Raw genomic sequence first — 17900 nt, 5'->3', positions numbered from 1 at the left:
AATCTTTTAGAAAATTGTAAAAATTAAGTACTGCACAATTTCTCATTGGTATAATGACACCTATTTGCATCTTACGAACATTGTTTAAACATATATCTCTTTTAGCATTCTAAATCAGTGTTCTTTTAATCCATTGTTAGGATCTATTTTAAAAATAGTATTTATAGTAAGAAACACAGATTTTGAATGCAAAATCTACTAAAGGAAATGAGATAAATTATATGACAGTTTGGTGGTTAGCAATTTGAAATCATCTTTGAAGCCTTTAATATAATTAGTGGTTTCGTTTTTGGTCTGCTGAATTCAAGTCACATTTGGTTAATGTAATTAAAAGCAGAGAAGATTTTGTGTAGCCAAACTAGTTAATTAGCCCCAGTTGGTTTAGTATATTAACCTAGAGGTGTATGGATAACATTGTCGGGGTGATGCCTGAAAAACAATTCCTGTGTAACAGATACTGCAAATCACCTGACTTGCTTTAGGGTAGAAAATGATGACATACCAAGGAGTTCATTTTAAGTTCATCTTTATTTCTGATTTTAAGCATTGATTGCAGGGTGAGCTGTATATGCCATAGAATAACCAGACAAAAAGCTTACTTAATTTACATTTTAAAAGAAAGCATGCTTCTGAGGGAGGGAGATGCAAGAGGGAAGAGATATGGGAACATATGTATATGTATAACATTCACTTTGTTATAAAGCAGAAACTAACACACCATTGTAAAGCAATTATACTTCAATAAAGATGTTAAAAAACGAAAGCATGCTTCTATATGTGCAAAGATAATGTTCCTTCTTGTATTCTGGAAGTAAGAATTCTGATTGTAGTTTTTCATGCTTACCAGAAATATGAAATAATTCTCTTCACTTTTGTTTGAAAAGCTACATCTTAAACCTGATTTTTCTATATCATCTTGTTACTCAGTAAACAATGCAATAAAGGAGATGAAAGCATTCTAGAAGAGATTTTCAACTACTTCAGAGAAGTCTTTAAGTACTCGGAGAGAAGGCTTTTACCCCTAAGGAATATAATCATTTATAGCTTCTTAAAGGGAAAATGCTAGTATATAAGAATCCTATATATCAATTACATTGAGGTATTCCATACCTTAATGTCACTAAAACTTTTTTTTTTAATCTGAAACTGTCCTGAAGAAAAATATAAAGTGTAAAGAAATTTGAAACTTTAACATTTTACCACCTTTTCCTTTCTCCTCCTGTCTCCTTCCCCAGAAGCAGCAACACCACTGGGGCCTTTTTTGTTTTCTTTTCATCTAGTATGTAGTTAGCCGAGGTCCCCCTTTAAGCGCTGTCTAGAGCTTATGGAAATGTAGGCTTCTAATGTGGTTACTACTGCAGGCTGATACGGTAGATGGTAATGAGTAAGTGGGACCTCTGCTTCGATTTTTGACATAGGCTAGATGCCATATTGTCGGAAAGCTTAACTCATTCTGCTTCTCCACTACCCGCTTAGATTAATTGAAGTAGAGCTGCTGCAGTGCAGTGTTTAACACTGTGTCTGTTCATTATACAAACTCATTTTTGATAGGTTTACAATTTGGCTGTCAGATCCAGCTGCAGGAAGAGACCTGCCAAGAAATATTTCTTAGCTTGTTTTAAATAGTGCTGTTTTCACATTTATGGTGTTTTGTATGTGTTAGACATATTCTTCCTTTCTCTGTAGAGAGAGGAAATGTCAATTTTTGGTTTACAAAGGAGCACTAAGATTTAGAATGTGTATAGATTCCCTTTACAATCAATATTTTTAGATGACAACATAAAATGGTGATTGATTGTTAATAGTAGGTACTGCTTTAAAGCTGGTACGTTATATGTGATCGGGGTTATAGCACTACGTTTATTTCTATTCTTCTGTTTATTGAAAAGAACAGACCACCATGCAGTCCACATTTGTGACCATAGAGAATAGAATTATGGCTTTTGGTTTGCTCTGTTTCAATTCAGCCATTGACATAATGCCAAAATCAATTTGAACTTGTAGAAACTGAAGACTACCATTTTCATCCATTATTTTGTGTGTTTCTCTGTTTTCAGTACTTTGTTGTTTCTTCCTTCACTTTTATCAATTTCTGTCTCTATCATCTCGGAGGAAATAAGTTTCTCCCAGGTTTGGTGACGCTTGTTTGATTTTCCATTTAAGTTGTAATGTTCACTTTGGGGTTTTTGAACCATTATTGCCAGTGAGTGTAGAGTAGAATGTAGGGTTTTATAGTGAAATTGTCTTGTTAATGGGATGGAAGTTGTGTAGGCGTATTTATACTAACCTGGGGACTCTCAGTAATGATTTTTCCAAATAGAGTAAACATTAATGGTATTACATGATTTTAATCCCTCCTTCCGTTTGTTATTTTAATCCAGCATTTATCCTTAGGCCAGAGCCAGGTCTTTAGAACAAAGTTTCTCAACCTCAGCACTATTGACATATGGGGTGTGTGATAATTCTTTACTGTGGTGGACTCCTTTGTGCTTTGTAGGATATTATTGAGTTGAAAATGCAACTTAAAAAAGAAAAGCATGAATCACATGATTTTACTTTAGTAAAAGTGTGTATGTGTAATGTATATTTTATATCTATATTTTTATATCTATTTATCTATATCTATATTGAGAGAGAGGAAGGTACAAAAGAAAAATGCTCATAAAGTATTGACAGTAGTTAACTTTTGGAAGGTGTTTTTCTTTTCATGTGACATTTATTTGTTCTTTTTATATATTCTGTTCGAAAACAGGTAAGTACATATGAAAACAATAAATCTATCATTAATATATCTTGTAGCTGCTATAAACCTTTATGAAAATGCTTCAGTGGATAATAGACTAATTTTGTCTACAAAAGCAGTTTGCATTCATCAAAAATCTTTCGAGTGACTACTATATGCAGCCATTTTTCTAAGCATGAGGGATAGAATCATGAGCAATGCAGAGAAAAGTCCCTGGATGATTTTTATAATGACACCTAGAGAATCATGGTCATTTTTTAAATAAAAGGACTGAAAAAATGTCAGGTTCTAAAGGCACAAAAATTAAAACTGCTCTGTTAATATTTGGTTTGTCCTAACACGTAAAGACTTGGTCGCAATATCTAGTTTGGATGTCTGGATTGAAATAAAGCAATTTAGGCATTCCGAAACAGTGTGACCCCACCTTTATAAAGTAGTAGTTTCAACAAACTCCCAGTGTAGGATGAAAAAAAAATTCTATTTGAATGGTTCCTTCCTTCCTTCCTTCCCTTCTTCCTTACTTTCTGTATTTTTTCTTTCCTCCTTTGTTTAATCTGTATACTGTACAAAATAACTGTGAGGTCAAAACCTCCATGAATAAACATTCTGGAAGTTATCCCTGACAAAACCTTTCTAAGGTTCAGAGCATTATAGTTATTCAGGGGTAATTGAACTCTACTCCCCACCAAAAGCATATTAAATTAAGTAAAGATAGTTCAGTTTCCGCATCCCAATCTTAATTCATGGTTAGCTTTAGCCTACATATTGTACTGGAAGTCTGCTTACATTTGTAATTAATCCTTCTTCAAATAATTAAGTGTTCAAGAGTGTACCCAAATGACTTTCCAGATGATTTATTGGGATCTGTTCAGTCTCTGCCTCCTAAATCCTCAAGAAACTGTTTGGATGGCAGAGACACTTATGTTTTTTAGGACAGGTCAGGTTCTGTAATGTTTTGGAAATTAAGATATATTTGCTAAAGCAACTCTGGCAAATTAAGTAATTAGAGGCATTTTTATTTCCACATCTTGTAATACTAGAATATGCTTCCTTGAAATTACATATAGCTAATATGTATTTACATGTTAATTATAGTCATATGGTATTAAGAATTTCCTAAACAACAAGGTCCTACTGTATAGCAAAGGGAACTACATTCAATATCCTGTGATAAACCATAATGAAAAGAAGATAAACAAAGAATGTATATATATATATATATATATATATATGAATAACTGAATCACTTTGCTGTATAGCAGAAATTAATACAACATTGTAAATCAACTATACTTCAATTAAAAAAAAAAGAATTTCCTTTTTCTTTTTTCCACTTGCTAACCAAATTGTTCACACAATGTTTTTGGTTTTCATTTAATTAAATAATACGAAAGAACTTGGCTGGTTTGGAAAAACAAATTTCTAGTTATATAGAATATAATTACTTTACGAGAAATGTAGGTAAGTAAAAATGTTTGCCTCTTTTATATTGTACCTTTGGAATAAATTTTGTTTAAAGTTATTACCTATAGAGTAAATACTACACATCAGCTTTTTGATATAATCAGTCTTTCTTTGCATGCTTAGAAAGTAGACTTCACTTATGAAGACCTCTGTCATGTAAAAATTACTATAGCAATTTTAATGATAGTCACGTGAAACTTTTTTTTAAGATACGAGGAGGAAAGCTCATGATTACTTACACCCGCAAAAGTGATGCTGGCAAATACGTTTGTGTTGGTACCAACATGGTTGGGGAACGTGAGAGTGAAGTAGCAGAGCTAACTGTTTTAGGTAAGTGCAATTTTATCTGATCTGCTCACTGTAAAGCTTATCTCTTATTATTATTTAGTATCTTTATACAAGGGAGAAAGAAATGACCTTTTCTAGAAGGTAAACCAATATTTTGGGGGCTGGAAAAAAGACAGAAGAAATCAGTAAAGCAGCCTGAGATAAAGTAGCCAAGACATAGGAAGACAATTAGGAGGAAACACTACACCTAGGGAGGAGAAGTAGGGAACTCGGTGGAATAATTTTCTAAATAATATTTTAAATTATAAATCTGCTCTTATGGAACATCTAAAATGGCTTTTAGTTTGTTCATCTGTATTTTTTTTTTTGAGATGACTTTTTCTAATTTTAGAGAGACCGTCATTTGTGAAGAGACCTAGTAACTTGGCAGTCACTGTGGATGACAGTGCGGAATTTAAATGTGAGGCCCGAGGCGACCCTGTGCCCACAGTACGATGGAGGAAAGATGATGGGGAACTGCCCAAATCCAGGTATGGATCAGAATTTAATGATGGGATTCATCCACTCGGAATTTCTACAGTTCTCATCAGACCACTTTTCACATATAAGCCATTAGAATGGTCTACTCTAGACTCCTTGATCTCCTTGGGCCAGACATAGTAACGGAGATAATTAGAATCAGAAGGTTGCCATGCTTTCTTTGAGAGTGTACAGATAACTGTAAGTTCATGACCCCAGCCTGCCCAGGGAACCCTTGGAAGATGTGACATTCCTTAAACAGTTTTCTCTTTGTCCAACCAGACTACAGTTAATACCAATGTCTTATATGGGAATAGGTAGGGAAGGGAGGTACAGCGCTAAAGATGTAACTACAAACCAATTAAAAAGCAGACTCCCTTTTCCTTAGCTACAACATCACCAGGGAATGGTAGAAGAGGTCAGAGTTTCTTGATATCTGTCAAATCCTTAAATTGGCTAGAAGCAGAGATACACTCGCAGCCTTAGGGAATGAGGTAATGAAATGAAACTTTCAGGCACTGTCTTTAGGCTGTCTTCTCTAGTGTGTCCATTCATTCAGCAGACATACCTTGAGCCCCTGCTAGGTTTGGGGGTCACAGCAATGGTTTAGGTATAGTTTCTGCTGTCAAGGAGCTCACCAAAGGAGTCATGTATGGATAGATACAGAGTAACGTAGCAAACCCTTTTGTTGCATAAAGGTAGACCCATGGGAGCAGAAAATCAGGAGAGAGTTCTCAAAGGAAAGTGACATAGAAGCAATGTCTTGAAAAATATGTATCAATTTGATAAGCAAGAAAGAGGAGAAGAGTATTCCAGGAAAAGAGACATCACAACATAGACACAAATCTAAGACTGTTTTGAGTGGTGGAAATTTAGCATGGCGGCACACAGCGCATGTGGCAAGAAGTTATGGGAAACCAGGTTGGAGATAGTGAGGCTGGATTTACAGGACTTTGTATCGACTAAAGAATTCTGAACCATACGGCATGCACATTGATAAGCCAAGAGGGATAACTATGAACAGGATTGCTTTTTAGAGGAAATAATTTTTTTAGCATTATGGATATCACATTAGTGGGGCAAGGGGTTGGGGGGTTGCCGTTGGCTGGGTCACCATCGTTGATGTCCAGATAAGAGATGTGAATCGCCTGAACTGGGAGATGAGATGGAAATAGGCTAGGGGTCCATCATGGAGAGAAAGTTCTGAGACCCAATTGATGAACTGAATGATTTGTTATATAAAGGGAGCTGGTGAAGGAAGATAGGTAGGTTGTGTTAGGAGAAGGAGTTGTTTTACGTGATAGGGTAAGAAAAAAAAGTTTTATCTAACGTATTAAATATTAAGTGTCTCTGGGGGTATGATGTCTAATTATTAGTCAGGATTATGAATTTGGAGCTTAAGTGAAATAGGGGCAGCAAATGTTTGTGTGGTCGGTCAATATATAAACTAGTGTAGATAGTATAACTCAGGGATATCATATAGAGTAAAAAGAGGATTAAGATGAAATTTCAAGGGACACCCAACATTTAAGAAAAGGCAAGATGAGGCAAGGCAAGGGAATTCCAGAATAAGACTCTCTGGGTTTAAATATTAACTCTGCCATTAAAATAGCTGAAGACCAAAGCCAAGCTACCTTACCTTTCTATGCCTCAATTTTCTCATCTGCCAAATGGAGATGAGCATAATACTTCATAAGGTGTTATAAGAATTTTAAAAGATAGAACCTACAAAACGCTTAAAGTCTGACATATAATAAAAATTTATTTAATGGTCACTTAAATTTTAGTATGAGTACAGGAGCTTGAGGAAATAAACAAATAAGCGTCAACTTTGCCTAAAAATATTCTGTTAAAAAGTAGTTTTAATATTTTTGCCCACACGAATGTAAAAGAAGTGCTCTTTTCTACGTGCATGCTTACTTAGAGGAATGCTGCATTATTTACCTTCTGCTTTAAATTCTCTGAAGAGAATGTTGCCTGTGATTTGATACCTAAATACATATTTGTAATGATGGATTCTTTCAAGTAGAAAGTCACTTAACTGTGCTTTCTTTTGTTATGTCACTAGATATGAAATCAGAGATGATCATACCTTGAAAATTCGGAAGGTGATGGCTGGTGACACGGGGTCATATACTTGTGTTGCGGAAAATATGGTTGGAAAAGCTGAAGCCTCTGCTACTCTGACTGTTCAAGGTAATGTTTGGGCAACATTTTTTGTGGTTGATTTATTATATGAGATACAATGTTGATATTTGAAAATATTACATATTAGAGTAGTCTATGTAAAATATAGACTTAAAATAACACTATATATATACTTTATTCCAAACATATTTAAAGGAAATTATTGTTTTGCCTATGGGAGCTCTGTAAGTGTCTGTTACAGAAAATTGAACTAAGTTTTCAAAATTATGAGAGCATTGTATTGGTCAAGTAGAGGAGGGGAATGTGCTTTAATCTCTGGGTCTTCAAACATAGAGCTTTAATTAAATGACAGCTACTGCCGCGAAAACTTGATCTTTCAATGAAAATAAGTCTACCATTCCTTCAGGTCATGCACTTTCAAGGGTCTGTACAGTTCAGAACAAAAAAGTGAAAAGATTCTGTTTCCCGCTAGAATGTAAGATCCATCCATAGAGTAGGGACTTTTGCAGTCTTTTTCTGTGCACACCGTGCCTGTGACTTAACAGACATTCAATAAATATTTGTTGAGTGAATGAATTGCATTTGTACTTTGCTAATTTTGATGAAGAGTTATTATTTGGTGTGATGTGAGCCAAAATGGGTGCCATATTCTTTGGCTACAAGTTTTTGAATGTCAAAGTCACATCTTAAACTGATATGCAGAAATGGTTCTGTCACCTCCTTTGTCTCCATAATTTCATATGTTTTTCATTCTCATAATCCCTTTTCCCCTTTTTCCATGATGTCATACTGATTATTTCTTACTATGTATCATCTGAGAACTTTCTCTCATTTTTTTCCTTTTTAAGGACAAATTGTTTATTGTGGAATTTGAGAGACAGTGACCTTTAAAGAACATTTTGTTGGTGAAAAAAATTCCGTATTTTGACACGAATATAGAGTAAACAGGGATTTTGGCCATAAACCACTTAGCTTGTTTCTGAGTATGACATTAGCAACACTTGCTCTGTCATCTTTTCTGAGCACTCTCTCCTCTAAGGCTATTATGAAGAAAAAGGTGGCTTTTGAAGGAGAGCTTCTACTGTGGGCTTTCTACAAAAGAGCCTTGTGGGCTTTTTACAGTAGAAAAAAGGAATAAAGAATATTTCCTTCCTGTCTCTAAAGCCATTATGTCCCACTTTGGGGTTTTTAGCTCAACCTCATAAAAACAAAAGAAAAAAAAAGAAAAGATCAAGAAAAAACAATGAATTTCTAAGGCCTAGACTACTTCTCTTTAATCTATGTTAGACCTGAACTCCACATAAGCCTAAAACTATAAGAAAAGAAAACCCCTTTACATTTAGAGAAAGCATAAATTTAAGAGATGTCAAGTTCAAGTTCAGAAGCCCTCCGGAGGGAGTGAAAGTAGCCCAGGATGAATACAAGACATGAAAAGGTGTGTCTATCTCCAGGCCATTGTGACAGGGAGGTTGATTGTCTATTATATTAGTCAGAGAGATGATGCTTTTATAAATAATAGCCATTCTGCTGTGTCTACAGTAGACATTGAAATCAAAATAGAGTTTCTTCCTGCAATTTTATACTCAGTTCCAAAGTTAATTCAGCCTTAAGTTTTCCATATGGAATTCTTGCTCCTAAGCCTGGATTTCAGTGAAAACTGGGTACAAATGATCAAATCCAGAAACTACTTAAGGAATTTAGAAGTTCTTATTTCAACTGCATTGGGTCTTCTATAAACTTATGAAAGATCTGTGTATTGTTGAGAAGTTATTATTTTATTCAACTATTAAAATAAAATATGCATATTAACATCACTGTGAAAATACCTTTAACATGCTAGAATAATATACACAATATGTCAAACAAAGTAACATGATTCCCAACAGCAAAAGATAACTAAGAAAAAAAACAAAGGAAACTTTTCAAGGGAAACTTGAGAAGTTATGTATTTTTTTCCTTTGAGATTGAATATAGAAAAATATTAGTTACTACAAAGGAAACTAATCAGAAATTAATACATTTGATAGCAGGAAATAATTATTAGAAATTCAGTAGCATAGTTGTTTTTGATTTCTGTATTTTATTTGTGGTTCATTTTTGAGGCACTATTGGAGTCAGTATGGGCTTAAAAATAATCTTCCTTTTCCTCAGTCCTCATGCAATAAATATTTAATTTTGAGAATTGATGTTGAACAACAGAACCCTGTGTTCCAGTAGCAGTTTTGGGAAAAAAAACTTTCTTAAATAAGGGTGAGCATTTGATTTTCACCCCCAGTACAGATATGATTAGTTCTAACATTTAAAAATTAACCCTCATTTGAGAATTACTTCCTTTTTTTTGATATATATATATTTTTTTTGAAATCCCAATTCTGCTCTTTTAGAGACTCTCTCTGTATGTATTTCCTCAAGTATTCCATTCTCAACTCATGATTTCTTTGGTTTTTCTACTTGTGTATTTTTCACAGTCCTTAATATGGTACTGGGCATCTAGTAGGCACTTTATATAACAATAAATACTTGTTACAATTTGAAATATGCATCTGAACTCCAACCTTCTGCTTGAGTGGTAGAAATATCACAGTACAGTATGTCCCAGGGGAAATTCAAGCATCTTCTGGTGACTTTGATCCTGAGTGCTAACAGTAGGTTACATTGGATCAGATCTGAAGAGATTATCATCTCTGATGGCTGCCTGGTGGTCTGTGTTTGAAAGGAACAGAGTAAAACCTGGGGCTGGACAGAGTTTCCTAAACTTAGATGAAGTTTGTTATCTGATCTTATCTGAATGTGTATATCTAAGCTTATCTGAAGCTTGTTAAATATACAGATTATCAAGCGTGCCCTTGGAGAACCTGATTTAGTAGATCTGGGTTAGAGCACAAAAATTTGTTTTTTTTTTTTGTTTTCAAGCAAGTTCATCAGTCTCTGGAATGAGGAGTTACCTGATGAGCTGACAGAAAGAATAAAGGGCTTTAAAAAATTGCTCTAGAGTCTGGGAATTACCAGGGCTGGACGAAGTGTGTTACAGAGAATTGTGTAGCGAAGAGTATAGACATTGGAGTCAGACAAAATGTAGTTGAATCCTATTTCTGTCATTTACCAACTGTGTGGCCTAGAAAAGGTTATTTAAATTTCCTGAGTCTCAGTTGCCGCATGTGTAAAATGGGTACAGTAATACCAACCTCACAGCATTTTTATAAGGATTAAATTAAATTATATATATAAAAAGCTTAACATATTGTCTCTTACAGAGTGTTTTATAAATAAGGAGTGTTATATAAGCATTATTAGTGATAGCTTTATCGCTTACTTTTAATAGTTATTGGTTATTTCATAAGAAAAATAGTAATGTTCAGATAATTCTAGACAGGTAGTTCTTCCTTTGCTATTGTAAATGAGAAATCTGAAGTTGTTATATAATCATGATAATTTATTATGTAACAAATTATTAAAACTCTTCTCAAATAGAAAGCATTACATTTTTATTAAAAAAAACTTTATTGGCTTTTAAACTAAATGTGTTAAATCTTGTTAGTGCCATCAAAACTAGTGCTAGATTTAATGTGAGGTTTTGCAAAATAACTAGATAATTTAATGAAAATTACGACCACTTGGGAATAGAAATGATTCAAAAACCGATTACATTTTATGTGCAATGGAGTGTTATTGTTATGAAAAAACGTTCAGCAGAGACTCAGAGACTCTGCCGTAATTTGACCTATTGAAAAATAATTAATGTCCATTACATGACCAATAAAAAATGGTGAAGTAATGCTGTTTGGAATGATCACAACAGAGAAGTGTTTCTGTTTAACTCCCAGTTAACCAGAAAATTGAGTTAACCTGAACTTGATATTCTGTCATTTTCTGGAATAATCAAAACTTTATTACCTATAAATGTAAATCATCAATGTTGTTACATTTACGCCTGATGTTTGTCTGCCTCATTTTCCCTCCATACTGTAATAATATCTATGTACCTCCTCAAGAATTCTCTTTGTAAACCTAAAATACACAAACAAATTCAGGCATCTTTTTAAAGACATTCCATCTCAATTTTGATTGATTACATTGTGATATTTGCATTTTAATGTCTCAATTCGACAAGTATTAGGATTGCTAGCTGTCACAGTAGGAATGAGTTATCTTCTGAACTAGTGTTTCATATTGCATAATGGCCCCATCGTTTAAGGAAAAAGATATATACTGTAGTATTTATAACTATTTTATAGGTTGTGACATACCTATAAAATGTAAAGTCTAACTTGAACAAAATAGATGCAGTGGGGCACCCTGCCAGATTTTTTAAACAGTGTGCCATTGAAACTGCTAAAATTTATGCCTCTGCTTGGTGCTCTGAGAATGGTTGCAGGTTTGTTTTACATTATTTTACTATCTTAATCTAAACCCATTAGGTCTTTATTAGATGCTTGCCAGGTGGGCCTTGAGGTTGCTCTTGGAATCACATGATAGCCAACGTATATTTTCCTGCTTGTTTTCATTTTTGAACCAATTCATAGTAATTAAAAAAGTGGGTACTTTTTTTTTTCTTTGTTGAAGGTAGCCTTTAAGAAAAGCATGGTGGATGCAGCCTCAAAACACTTAAAAGAACAATAAAGGCAGAAAAATAACTTTATCATTCGATTAATAACAAAACCTTTAAAATTAGTAATTATTTATGATGACAATCATGTCTGTAGCTTTTCAAATAATTCCATTTTTGAGGTGTGCTCTTCTGAAAGAAAGATAGAAGATAAAGCCACACAGAGTTTAAACTCCGAATTTCTCCCATTTCCAAGTTTGTCCTCCACCTCTAAGATTTCTTACAATTCTTTGGTTCAGTGATACTCACTGCTTAAACAAGGCAAACTCGATGGCATTATTAATCTTTCCACTCCCTTTGCAACTTCACAGATAAAGCAGCTCTTATTACTGTCACAATTTCATTGACAAAGTAAATTTGTGACTCTCTATCACCAGAGTGATCGTGTTCCCATCGCTATGTCTGTCACAGGAAACCGAACTGAAAACAAACTTCCATATACCAGCCATTTCCCAAGCAATCACATTTTATCTGTGCTGACTTGAACCATTAAGAAAATCTAATCCCATTTTTGTCTGTCTTTCTTACAATAGGCACTAAAAGACATTTAGTCCTCCCATTTCCCTTTAGCCCTAAGTGCTGAGCCAGTCAGACACAGGAAACTGGACGTTTAGTTCACACCCCACTGCACTCCTCCACAGGCCTCTCCCAGGGACCAGTTATTCTTTGAAGCTCGAGAAACAGTTGCTTTTCTGCCCTTTCAGCAACAGCTCTGTTAAAAGAAAAGGCAGATGCCAAACATCTCTAAACCAGGTGATGCTCTGTTACCAGACAATTGGGATTTCTGTGAAATCCCAGCTCTTTTCTCATAAGCGCTTATCCATTTTTCTTCCCTTGATGTGAAATTACTCCATTCTCTCAATTTCATCACCTGGTTTTTTTTTGTTGTTTTTTTTTTTTTTTTTAGTTCTAAAATATGGTATCATGAATGATGTTGATATCTCTTTAATGTATTCTTGGCATACAATAGGAATGTTCAAATGATCATCAAAAAGATGTGCATTCTATTCTGTTCTGAAGAACTGTTATTTTGTCTGATGCTTCCCATAAGTATTATGCCTACTCTGCAGTGAAGGAACAGAGCACTTCCCCGTTAGGATTGGTTAGCTACTGACAGCCTCTGGAAGGCTGAACCTTGAAGTCTGAGATTGATGTGAGACCGGAGAGATACAAGGCAGAAAAAAAAGACCAGTGCAGTCCTTTGGCTGACTTAACTGCTACTGATGGAATGTTTCCTACAGCTTCTCTCCTTGCTGCTGGTGAACTGCATGCCAAAGAAAAAAAGAAAAAAAAAAAAAGGAAAAGGAAAAGAAAAAAAAAACTGCTGAAATATCTTGGGCACTGTAGTTAATAATTGACCCCTAGTTAATATCCCAGTGAACTAGGAATTGATCAATAGTTATGATTTCCAGTGAAACAAGAAGCAACAGTCAGAGGTTTGGCTAAGCTTTTAAGATTCTCCTGACCCAGTGTGTGAGTATTAATTCACAGGAAATAGTAGCGATGCAGTGAAAACAGGAGCAGACGAGGAATAAGAAGCTGAATTCTTCCGTACTCTTCATTTCAGTTGATGGCAATGCAACCTGCAAATACACACTAGTAGGCAGCTTGGGTGCTGGTGGGGTCATGCTTTTACTCTTCCATTTCTCGAATGTCAATCACCTTAAAATCCTATTATTTTGCCTTTTAAATATTTCTCAACTCTCAACACCTCTCTTATCTTCTTATCACTGCTTTATTATCTCTTGTGCAGTGAAACTTAACATCTAACCAGTTTCCTTGCCTCCATCTTGTCCCATAGAATCCATCCTCCATACAACAGGTACATTGACCTAAAACACAACCGAATTGCATTAGTTCCGTTCATGAAACATTGTCATGCTTCCCGTCTCTCCAGATGAGGTTCAAAATACTTAAATACTGCTCTGCCTGGCTACTTAGTCCCCTCTTGCTACTCCCTTCAGGGTAGTAACACTATATTGTTTACATATTTTTTCATGTAAATACCGCCATGGAGCTTACATCTGGGCTTTTCTTTATGTTAGTCCTTTGGTCTAAAATGCTCTGCCCCCACTGACCCATCTTCTACTTGCTAATTACTCCTATCCTTGGATCCAGCTTAGGCAGGCATCTTCCGGGAAGCTTTGCAGGCTGTCCTCACCCCAGTGTCAGGTTAGGTATGCACATTCATGGACCCATCGCATGCTGTTGCCACCCTAATTGCATTTCAATATCTGCCCCATTTGACTGTGAGTTCCTTACAGGCACACTTTATTTACTTCACCTTCTTAGTCCCGTTGCTTATTGCAGTCTTAGGAGAATCCTTGGTGCTCATGTAACATTTTCTGTCTGAGTGAATCAGGGGCTGCCCTGATATATACCAGCTGTGGGATCCTGGGCAAGTCACTTAACTTCTCTGAGTTTTAGTATACTCATCTGTTGAAAAAAATGAATGTACACAGACTATAAACATCAAAGATGATAGAAAAGTTTTAAAAAGATAATTAACAAAGTACTTATATTCTCATAAAAGTGGTTTGTGGATTATGAAGTGCTTATGCAAAATGATGGTTGTTATGATTATTTTTCTCATCTCTTCTTCCAAAACAACTAAAAACCCATTAGAGTCTCAGTAATATTTACTTTGACCATAGAGATTTGAAATTTTTGGTTGCTGATTAATGTAGAATTTGGTAATTGTTTTGCTTTTCTGCAATTATAATTTTCTGTGATTCCTTGTTACTGAGGTCTGTCAAAATCAGTCCTCAATATTTTTTTTTTGCTGCTGCTTTAGGAAATGTTCTGTAAGGTAGAACTAACAGTCTTTTCTGATAGACACACATGGATTCAAAAACTGAATGTACAAGATATTAAATCTCTGGTTCTCAGTTTTCTCCTCCGTAAAGGGGAGTAAAAATGTCTCCCTCATAGGATTTTGTGGAGATTAAATGAGCTAATAAATACGAAATGCTTAGCACATTGTGTGAAGCATTTAAATGCTCAGTAAAAGGAGAAGCAATAAAGGTGATATGAAGAAGGCAGAAGAAGAGAAGGAGTCATTTCAGTCATGTGTCTTTATATGTGTATATATCAGGACTTTATGTAGCTTTAGTGCTCTTAGCTGCTTATCACTGGCTGTATAAAAAGATTAAAGTCTGAGTCATGTGTGCATCTCCCATTATACTTTATATAGACACACAATAAATGCTTTTCAATAAACAATGACTATCAAGGTTTCTGTAATTGTGGTTTAAAAAAATGTCAATTTTTATTCTAGTTGCTTCAAGAAACAGAAAAAAGTTAGGTATAACACAAAAATATCTACATTAGGTAAAAATACTTTTTTGTTTTTATTAATTGTGTGTATTTGATATGCATGAGACCAAAATAGTTTTTTTTATTAAACAGATCCATAAGTAACATGATTCCTTTTGATCTTTAAACATAATTATTATCCCCCCTTATATGTTCAATGCTGCTAAATTTCCTGATAAAATGAATAATATTGAATCCCTTCACTGCACCTTCCATAAATATAATCCATATATTGGACCAGTTGAAACTAGAGATAAAAATAATGTGGATAGATGGTCCCCAGTAATAACTTCCATATAATTTAAAACTTTAATAGTCTTGAAAATGAATCAGAAGACATAGTCCATTAAAAGAAATGTGCATTTGTGCATTGAACATTTTCTAAGATGTGAAATAGCAACTTTGAAGTTTACCAAACCACATGTTAATCCCACACAATGCAACATGTCATGTGCATGGCTTTTTTTTTTTTTTTTTTTATGGACCACTATATAATTATTTCAGAATGTAAAATTAAAATTTAAGTGAAAATTAAACAATGTAACTTACTGTGGATTTTACTGCCAGTAGTGAGGGATAAACTTTAATAAACTTGCATTCAAAAACAAACTCTGGGGGAAAGAAAGCCTGTTTTGTAAATTTGTAGTTCCCATAAACAGGCTTCACCAGGCTAAAGCTTTCTATCAGCATATGAGATCTGATAGAGGGTAAGAGTCATCTGACTTTTTAGAGCTGGTATAATATCTAGACAGTAAAGAAGTAATGAGAGAAAAAACTGGACCCTTCAGTTCTGAATTTCCTTTCTTTGATGTAGACTTCATTTAAATCATTTGTTGGAACAGTTTGCTTAAATTGCTGATTTCAGAAAAGCTGGCAATATAATAGTACATTGTTTCTGACCAATAACATGGTTATTTGAGTCAAAGCCAAAACTAATAGTGTCAGATGGCCCTTTTGCAGGCTCAAGTCAGGTTTACTATAATCCAAGATTTTAGTTAAGAACTGTGAATTCACTATTATGAAATGGTAAATAAAGTGTTTCAGATTTTTAAAAAAAGGACTGTGAGTTCAACGTTTGGATGAAACACATATTCTAAGGCCCCCAAAGCTTTACTTGATGACTTTAAGAACCTTGATATGTGTGTGACATGTCTGCCACATTCTGACAAGATATGGCAGACTGGTTCTTTGGGGAATGATTCTTCATCACACATGGCAGCAATCCACAAAGGCCCAGTAAAGTCACTGGTACTAGAGTAAACAGTGCTCCAGGGATTGGGATACACACACACACACACACACACACACGCAGTGTCATATATAAATTTACCGCCTCCTGTATGTATGTATTGCTACACTCAATGTTGAACTCAAGAGTCTTATTCAGAATGCCTCCCTTATAGGATTTGTTGTGGATTTTGTGTTTTTGTTGTTGTTGTTGCTTGTTTTGTAGTTAAAATAATGATTTAAAAAATTTAACTGAAGATTTGAGGAGCTAATGAGAATTAAAAAAAAAAGATTAGTGATTATAAAAAGAAAACCCAAAAGACAATGTGTGATTGAAGTAAAGAGTCAGTGTTGCCAGCTGAGCTCTTTGTGAACAGGCTGAAAGTCAAGTGCTATCAGCCAAGAGGTTTAATGAAGCCCCACTACAGAATTTAACAAGGGAATGATTTGTGAGAATGGCTTCCTCTCCTAACTGTTCTGATCCAGTGGCATAAATAGGATGCCGAGCTCCACTCCTGCTGGGTTTTTTTTATGCTATTTGATTTGATTGAGACCCAGCAGCATTATGGCCTATGATTCTTTTCCTTTTTTTTTTTTTTTTTTTTTTTTGTAGAAAGGATAAAGTAAAGAACTTCTTGTGTTCTTATAGCCTTTCAGAAATAGCCATTTTAACCCTAATGACTGTTGAAGATGTGACATTCTCTTAGATTTCTTTCATTTACTCATGAAGGTTTTGGGTTGCCTTTAGTTATTTCAAACAAACTGATATAAATCTTAAAAATTAATCAAAAGAAAAAGCAATTCTCCACATAGCCTTCCTACAGAGAACTTGAAACACTCTCTTAATGTTTTTTGCCAAGCAAGTATTTGAAGAAATAAGTAGAGCAGTCAGGTACAAGAAATAATTGATACATAAGATGATTCTCTGACAAATAATGACACAGTACCACACTAGTAAATAGCACATCATGGGTCTTCCGTTATGTTCTGAGCTTTACTGTGATTTATTCATCTACATAACAGTGGATAAGGTTTTCTCGTTGCTCAGTTACATAGATGTATAACTTAGCAACTGTCTTTAGCAACCTACATTCTGAACTAATGACATCAACCTGGAAATATGTAACTGAGTTGTGTGAATCTACACAATCTGCATTACTCAGCCTGAGAATGAAATTTGAATGAAATAAATTAGATTTTTGCTCTAGTCATTAATGGGTAGCTCATTTTAAAACATTAGATTCATTACTAACAATCTCACATAACTTTAAGCATTGGAATTTTGTGATATTGTGTGTACTTTAATGTAAAAGAATTAATTCTAAGTTAATTTACATTGATGTATCCTATTTTGTCCAGAATTATTAGGACATAAAGTGATTGAGGTAAGTCATTGTTTAAGAGAGAATAATCATAAAGAGAATAATTTTAGACTAATTGACATCAAGGACACCCTTATGATGAACCCTGGGTAAATTAAATATGCAAGATACTTGAAAAATGGTCTTTTTATGCATCCATATGTATCAAATTTTATTATTTGCTTGCTATCGTTTTAAATATTTTATAGGTATACACAGAATGAAAAAT

General features: G+C 34.4%; 1 protein-coding gene across 1 annotated transcript in view; it reads left to right on the top strand.

Annotated features, from left to right (window-relative positions):
* ROBO1 (roundabout guidance receptor 1) overlaps positions 1-17900 on the top strand; it is a 928971-nt gene that overhangs the window by 814118 nt on the left and 96953 nt on the right. The window contains exons 5-7 of the mRNA XM_082392465.1: positions 4417-4537; positions 4887-5025; positions 7083-7210. Of these exons, the coding sequence (XP_082248591.1) occupies positions 4417-4537; positions 4887-5025; positions 7083-7210 (388 nt within the window). The remainder of the gene's footprint in view (positions 1-4416; positions 4538-4886; positions 5026-7082; positions 7211-17900) is intronic.

Source organism: Balaenoptera borealis (genome assembly GCF_965194805.1).
Source record: "Balaenoptera borealis genome assembly, chromosome: 5".
Taxonomy (NCBI): Eukaryota; Metazoa; Chordata; class Mammalia; order Artiodactyla; family Balaenopteridae; genus Balaenoptera; species Balaenoptera borealis.
This window is presented reverse-complemented; position numbering and strand designations above follow the sequence as displayed.